The sequence below is a fragment of the Penaeus chinensis genome, chromosome 34 (assembly GCF_019202785.1).
Source record: "Penaeus chinensis breed Huanghai No. 1 chromosome 34, ASM1920278v2, whole genome shotgun sequence".
NCBI lineage: Eukaryota > Metazoa > Arthropoda > Malacostraca > Decapoda > Penaeidae > Penaeus > Penaeus chinensis.
In genome coordinates this window covers 30,248,218-30,255,717 of record NC_061852.1, presented here as the reverse complement: position 1 = coordinate 30,255,717, position 7,500 = coordinate 30,248,218, and the positions used below count along the sequence as shown (strand labels likewise).

The following is a 7,500-nucleotide window of genomic DNA, read 5'->3' as shown; positions in this document are numbered from 1 at the left end:
ATAAATGGTCTTACATTAAATTACAATCCCACTTTAATGGCAATAACAATGTATTTATTTATATTTTTAATTCTAACTAAAGGAAGAATCTTCTTCTGGAGGTCTCCATGTCGTGTCTCTTGAGGTTCCATTCGAAGTCCCCTTCGAAGGCCCCCTGCTGTAGCCACTGGAGTCGCAGCGTAAACCTTGGTCCCATTTCCTTCAAGCTTACCTTCTGTTGGTTCCTAAATTCATATCTGAAATAGAGAGAGTTATAACTAAACTGACAAAAAAGGGGAAAAAATCTAATAGCTTTTCCTTTCCTTACAGTTTGTGAAGAAGCATTCTAAAATAAAAAAATCATATATAATGAAGAGTGAACTCTGTTCTTAGATGAGAAGAACTCTACTAGGCTGAAAAAACAAAGAAACAGATTGACAGTAAACAGCAGTAAGTCAAATTGTCTGTTCAATATAGATGCCCATATGTCTACCATAATTACTACCATATGCAATATAAACTACTCTCTCGAGCAATCCACTAACAAATGACAACAGCCTTACCTGTGATGTCTAAAAAATATGTAATCTCTCTGGTTGTGGAAGGTGCACACTCTCCGGCCCTTAAACTCGGGTTCGTAATGGAATATCGCTCCGAGCATACGTCCAACAACTCTTCCAAGCCGGGTTGTGAAGTTGTTTAATATCACCTCAGGTCTGCAGAGAAAAAGACAATCAGGACAAGTCTCCTAATAATACCACACAAAATTACATTCCCTTCCACACTCAAAAATACCACACAAATATTTGTTTTCATGTACAATCTTAAAACTAGTTCCCTTTGCAGAAAGTATACCTATGATCAGTATCTCCTATGTAATGCTTCTTTCCCACAGATTTACCAACGCGAGTATTGCTGACCCTGAAGAGTGCTGTTGGTCCTTCCGGCAAGTGAATCAGGAGCAGACCATCTAGGAAAAAGAGGACCATCATGAAAATTCTTTCCTAAATTAAGATGGTGAGCAGGAGGAGGAATAGAGGAGAGAGAGGAAGGGGGAGACAATGAGAAGAAAAAGGAGGAGAGGGAAAAGGGAAGGATGGAAGGAAGGAGGGGAAGGAAGGAAGGAAGGAGGAGGAGGAAGAGGAAGAAAAGGAGGAAGAGAAGGAGGAGGAGGAGGAGGAGGAAAGCAGTGGAAGGGGATGAGAGGAAAAGGAAGAGGAAAGGGAGTAGAAGGGAAAAAGAAAGAAGAGGAGGCAAGAGGAAAAAGGAAGAAGAATGGGAAGAGAAGTAAAAGGAAGTAGAGGGGGAGTGGAGAATTAGGAGAAAAAAAAGGGAAGAGGAGGGGAGGAGAGAAAGAGGAGAAGAAAACAAGAGGAGGGGAGGAGAGAAGTAGGAGAGAAAAAAGGAAGAGGAGAGGGAGGAGAGGGATGAAAAAGGAAGGAGGAGGATGATAAGGAGGGAGAGAAGAAAAAAAGAAGAAAAGAGGGAGGAGGGAGGAAGAGGAGGAGCAAGAGAAAGAAGAAGAAGAGGAGGAGGAGGAGGAGGAGGAGGAAAGGAGGAGGAAGAAGAGAGAGGAAAGAAGAGGAAGAAGAAGAGAGAGGAAAGAGAGGAGAAGAAGAGAGGAAGGAGGAGGAGAGAGAGAGGAAGGAGGAGAAGAAGAGAGAGGAAAGAGAGGAGAAGAAGAGAGAGGAAAGAAGAGGAGGAAGAAGAGAGAGGAAAGAAGAGGAGGAAGAAGAGAGAGGAAAGAAGAGGAGGAAGAAGAGAGAGGAAAGAAGAGGAGGAAGAAGAGAGAGGAAAGAAGAGAGAGGAAAGAAGAGGAGGAAGAAGAGAGAGGAAAGAAGAGGAGGAAGAAGAGAGAGGAAGAAGGAGAGAAGAGGAGAGAGGAAAGAGAGGGGAAGAAGAGGAGGAAGAAGAGGGGAGAAGAAGGAGAGAGAGGAGGAAGAGAGGAGAGAAGGAGGAGGAGGAGGAAGAGAGGTGGAGGAGGAGGAGGAGGAGGAAGAGAGGTGGTGGAGGAGGAGGAGGAGGAGGAGGAGGAGGAGGAGGAGGAGGAGGAGGAGGAGGAAGAGAGAGGGAGGAGGAGGAGGTGGAGGAAGAGAGAGGAAGGAGGAGGAGGAAGAGGAGGAGAGAGGAAGAGGAGGAGAGAGGAAGGGAAGGAAAGAGGAAAGAGGATTAGGAGGAAGGAGAGGAAGAGGGGGAGGAGAAGAGGAAAGAGGAAGAATGTGGGGGAAAAGAGGAGGGAGGAAGGAGGAGAACAGGAAAGAGGAAGAATGTGGGGGAAAAGAGGAGGGAGGAAGGAGGAGAACAGGAAAGAGGAAGAATGTGGGGGAAAAGAGGAGGGAGGAAGGAGGAGAACAGGAAAGAGGAAGAATGTGGGGGAAAAGAGGAGGGAGGAAGGAGGAGAACAGGAAAGAGGAAGAATGTGGGGGAAAAGAGGAGGGAGGAAGGAGGAGAACAGGAAAGAGGAAGAATGTGGGGGAAAAGAGGAGGGAGGAAGGAGGAGAGAGATGAAGGAGGGGGTGAAGAGGAAGTAGAAAAAAAGTTCACATGTAAGCTTCTACCCTACAACTATCCAAAAGTGCTTTTCATCAACTGGCAGCAGGAGGGAGAAGAATGAAGAAGAAAAGAACTGTCATTCTGATAAATCTTTAGGAGCTATATTCTTAAAATTTCTTACTTTCATCTTGAATACTTACTTGGCATTCTCTTATCTTCGTTAACAAAAATAAGATCTGTGAAGCCATTCGCCTTCGCATTTTTTACTGTCTTTTTAATACTTGCTCTATTGCGCCACTTGGGTTCAGCGTTGGGTATTACGCGGCATAAGTCACGAATAAAAGAAACAGTTGCCTGTAAAGAAATAAGAGTAATTTTATAAGAATATGTAACAACTTAAATTGCATCAAAAAGGAAGATACTCTACAAGACAAAACAAATAACAACCAACTTGCATCAACACAAAACTGAATGCTAATCCAAACGAGTCAAATTGATTATATTTAAGGGCTATGCATTACATCCCAAACTGCATAAAAAAAAGAAGAAAAAGAACAAGAAGACTAAACTTACCTTATGTGGATTATCGCTGGACGTGACCAAAATCCGAGGCTCATACGTCTTGTTATAAAAGTCGGCAAAGGCATCCAAGGCTTCCTCTTGCTCTATTTCCTCGTCATTCTCCTGCACAGTGGTCTCGTCGGCCTCCCTGGTCGATTCAAGGGTTCGTGGCTCCAGCTTCGTGAGTCTCTTCTCCTCCTCCATAATTTCCCTCATTTCATCAAGTCTGCCCTTTCTTTTTAGTCTTTTCCTCAGCCGACGAATCTGACCTATCAGAAGTCGCTTGGCCTAAAATAAAACGTTAGATGAACTAGTTCATTTAGGCACCTCATTTCTTTTTCTCCAAACTATGAATAACTCCTGGAAATGTGCATACCTTTTTTTTTTTTTATATAAAACTACGAAAATAAAGATGATGAAACAGATTGTTGTTAATACTCATGATTTCAGCTTGACTGTCCTCCCACTAGCCAATGTAAAATACCCAGACACAAAGAATTATTTTATTTTATTTATTTATTTATTACTATTATCCAAGTTTGTGTGCAAACTACTTTCACTCCAAATCCATAATTCAGCTAAAAAATACTACTGATACCACTGGGAAATGGGGGTGGGGGTTTGGGGAAGGAACCACCTCATAAGGGGACAAACTACCCAAAAAAAAATCACTTTTTAGGAAGGCTTTTGCTTGATGTGGCGGTCTTTTTGTTAGTTTGTGCGTTTTTTATTCTTTATTTTTATTTTTTTGCTTGTTTGTTTTTGTAATGCCATGCTGGATCTACCAGAAACCTTAGCGAACCCTATCCTGATTTCCATCTTTCCCTATCAGACTCTCTTGCCCCTTGACCCCCTCCTGGACCCTTCCTGATCGCCACCAACTGTGCATTTAAAAGATACAAGTTGGATTTATCTTATAGTTGATGTGACTGTGGCTGGAAAATGATGAACCACTGATGAAATTCTACAGCTGGAACACAATTTTTTCTAAGTTGGTGCAGTTCTTTTGCAACAAATATTTAATAAAGCAATATCTTTAAAATGACTCTTGCCATTCCCAATTATTGACACAGCACTTGAAATTGAAAAGCACTGCCAACAGAAGAATGTACTAATTCAAAAGGTAGGTGAAGGTCACCTGAGGTTTAACTCCCTGCTTCCCAACGACAATGGCAAATACTTAGGATATCTCTTTAGAAAGTGCAGCTTTATTTTAAGGGACCTTTAACGCTTTCTTGGCAGCTTTTTAAAAAATAATGTAACAATTTAAACATTTTTGCAGTCTACCTTAAAAGGTAGACTGCAAAAATGTCTACGTACAAGTGTAGAAAGCTTCATGGTAAAGGAAGAGAAGAGAAGAGAAGAGAAGAGAAGAGAAGAGAAGAGAAGAGAAGAGAAGAGAAGAGAAGAGAAGAGAAGAGAAGAGAAGAGAAGAGAAGAGAAGAGAAGAGAAGAGAAGAGAAGAGAAGAGAAGAGAAGAGAAAAGAAAAGAAAAGAAAAGAAAAGAAAAGAAAAGAAAAGAAAAGAAGAGAATAGAAGAGAAAAGAAGAGAAGAGAAGAGAAGAGAAGAGAAGAGAAGAGAAGAGAAAAGAAGAGAAAAGAAAAGAAAAGAAGAGAAGAGAAAAGAAGAGAAGAGAAAAGAAGAGAAGAGAAAAGAAGAGAAAAGAATAGAAGAGAAAAGAATAGAAGAGAAAAGAAAAGAAGAGAAGAGAAAAGAGAAAAGAAGAGAAAAGAAGAGAAGAGAAAAGAGAAAAGAAGAGAAAAGAAGAGAAAAGAAGAGAAGAGAAGAGAAGAGAAAAGAAGAGAAAAGAAGAGAAAAGAAGAGAAAAGAAGAGAAGAGAAAAGAAGAGAAGAGAAAAGAAGAGAAGAGAAGAGAAGAGAAGAGAAGAGAAGAGAAAAGAAGAGAAAAGAAGAGAAGAGAAGAGAAAAGAAGAGAAGAGAAAAGAAGAGAAGAGAAGAGAAAAGAAGAGAAAAGAAGAGAAGAGAAAAGAAGAGAAAAGAAGAGAAGAGAAAAGAAGAGAAGAGAAAAGAAGAGAAAAGAATAGAAGAGAAGAGAAGAGAAGAGAAAAGAATAGAAGAGAAAAGAAGAGAAGAGAAGAGAAAAGAAGAGAAAAGAAGAGAAGAGAAGAGAAAAGAAGAGAAGAGAAAAGAAGAGAAGAGAAAAGAAGAGAAGAGAAAAGAAGAGAAAAGAATAGAAGAGAAGAGAAGAGAAGAGAAAAGAAGAGAAGAGAAAAGAAGAGAAGAGAAGAGAAAAGAAGAGAAGAGAAAAGAAGAGAAGAGAAAAGAAGAGAAGAGAAGAGAAAAGAAGAGAAGAGAAGAGAAAAGAAGAGAAGAGAAAAGAAGAGAAGAGAAAAGAAGAGAAGAGAAAAGAAGAGAAAAGAAGAGAAAAGAAGAGAAGAGAAAAGAAGAGAAGAGAAAAGAAGAGAAGAGAAAAGAAGAGAAGAGAAAAGAAGAGAAAAGAAGAGAAGAGAAAAGAAGAGAAGAGAAAAGAATAGAAGAGAAAAGAAGAGAAGAGAAAAGAAGAGAAGAGAAAAGAAGAGAAGAGAAAAGAATAGAAGAGAAAAGAATAGAAGAGAAGAGAAGAGAAGAGAAGAGAAGAGAAGAGAAGAGAAAAGAAGAGAAAAGAAGAGAAGAGAAGAGAAGAGAAAAGAAGAGAAAAGAAGAGAAAAGAATAGAAGAGAAAAGAAGAGAAGAGAAGAGAAGAGAAAAGAAGAGAAGAGAAGAGAAGAGAAAAGAAGAGAAGAGAAGAGAAGAGAAGAGAAAAGAAGAGAAGAGAAGAGAAGAGAAAAGAAGAGAAAAGAAGAGAAGAGAAGAGAAGAGAAGAGAAGAGAAGAGAAGAGAAAAGAAGAGAAGAGAAGAGAAGAGAAGAGAAGAGAAGAGAAGAGAAAAGAAGAGAATAGAAGAGAAAAGAAGAGAAGAGAAGAGAAAAGAAGAGAAGAGAAAAGAAGAGAAAAGAAGAGAAGAGAAAAGAAGAGAAGAGAAAAGAAGAGAAGAGAAGAGAAGAGAAGAGAAGAGAAGAAAGAAGAGAAGAGAAGAGAAGAGAAAAGAAGAGAAAAGAAGAGAAGAGAAAAGAAGAGAAGAGAAAAGAAGAGAAGAGAAAAGAAGAGAAAAGAAGAGAAGAGAAAAGAAGAGAAGAGAAAAGAAGAGAAAAGAATAGAAGAGAAGAGAAGAGAAGAGAAAAGAATAGAAGAGAAAAGAATAGAAGAGAAGAGAAAAGAAGAGAAAAGAAGAGAAGAGAAGAGAAAAGAAGAGAAGAGAAAAGAAGAGAAGAGAAAAGAAGAGAAAAGAAAAGAAGAGAAAAGAATAGAAGAGAAGAGAAGAGAAGAGAAGAGAAGAGAAGAGAAAAGAATAGAAGAGAAAAGAATAGAAGAGAAAAGAAGAGAAGAGAAAAGAAGAGAAGAGAAAAGAAGAGAAGAGAAAAGAATAGAAGAGAAGAGAAAAGAAGAGAAGAGAAAAGAATAGAAGAGAAGAGAAAAGAAGAGAAGAGAAAAGAAGAGAAGAGAAAAGAAGAGAAAAGAAAAGAAGAGAAAAGAAGAGAAGAGAAGAGAAAAGAAGAGAAGAGAAAAGAAGAGAAGAGAAAAGAAGAGAAGAGAAAAGAAGAGAAAAGAAGAGAAGAGAAAAGAAGAGAAGAGAAAAGAATAGAAGAGAAAAGAATAGAAGAGAAGAGAAAAGAAGAGAAGAGAAGAGAAGAGAAGAGAAAAGAAGAGAAGAGAAAAGAAGAGAAGAGAAGAGAAAAGAAGAGAAGAGAAGAGAAGAGAAAAGAAGAGAAAAGAAGAGAAGAGAAAAGAAGAGAAGAGAAGAGAAGAGAAGAGAAGAGAAGAGAAAAGAAAAGAAGAGAATAGAAGAGAAAAGAAGAGAAGAGAAAAGAAGAGAAGAGAAAAGAAGAGAAAAGAAGAGAAGAGAAAAGAAGAGAAGAGAAAAGAATAGAAGAGAAGAGAAAAGAATAGAAGAGAAAAGAATAGAAGAGAAGAGAAAAGAATAGAAGAGAAAAGAATAGAAGAGAAAAGAAGAGAAAAGAAGAGAAGAGAAAAGAAGAGAAGAGAAAAGAAGAGAAGAGAAGAGAAGAGAAGAGAAGAGAAGAGAAAAGAAGAGAAAAGAAGAGAAGAGAAGAGAAGAGAAGAGAAGAGAAGAGAAAAGAAGAGAAGAGAAGAGAAGAGAAGAGAAGAGAAGAGAAGAGAAAAGAAGAGAATAGAAGAGAAAAGAAGAGAAGAGAAGAGAAAAGAAGAGAAGAGAAAAGAAGAGAAAAGAAGAGAAGAGAAAAGAAGAGAAGAGAAAAGAAGAGAAGAGAAGAGAAGAGAAGAGAAGAGAAAAGAAGAGAAGAGAAGAGAAGAGAAAAGAAGAGAAAAGAAGAGAAGAGAAAAGAAGAGAAGAGAAAAGAAGAGAAGAGAAAAGAAGAGAAAAGAAGAGAAGAGAAAAGAAGAGAAGAGAAAAGAAGAGAAAAGAATAGAAGAGAAGAGAAGAGAAGAG

The 7,500-nt window shown here is 38.4% G+C and overlaps 1 protein-coding gene across 1 annotated transcript in view; it reads right to left on the bottom strand.

Annotated features, from left to right (window-relative positions):
* Positions 1 to 7,500, bottom strand: part of LOC125043911 (ribosome production factor 1-like) — a 14,187-nt gene that overhangs the window by 217 nt on the left and 6,470 nt on the right. The window contains exons 3-7 of the mRNA XM_047640289.1: positions 3,046 to 3,321; positions 2,673 to 2,826; positions 835 to 949; positions 543 to 695; positions 1 to 236 (exon numbers count right to left, since the gene is read on the bottom strand). The exon at positions 1 to 236 is cut by the window's left edge and continues 217 nt beyond it. Coding sequence (XP_047496245.1) covers positions 77 to 236; positions 543 to 695; positions 835 to 949; positions 2,673 to 2,826; positions 3,046 to 3,321 — 858 coding nt within the window. The 3' untranslated portion in view covers positions 1 to 76. The remainder of the gene's footprint in view (positions 237 to 542; positions 696 to 834; positions 950 to 2,672; positions 2,827 to 3,045; positions 3,322 to 7,500) is intronic.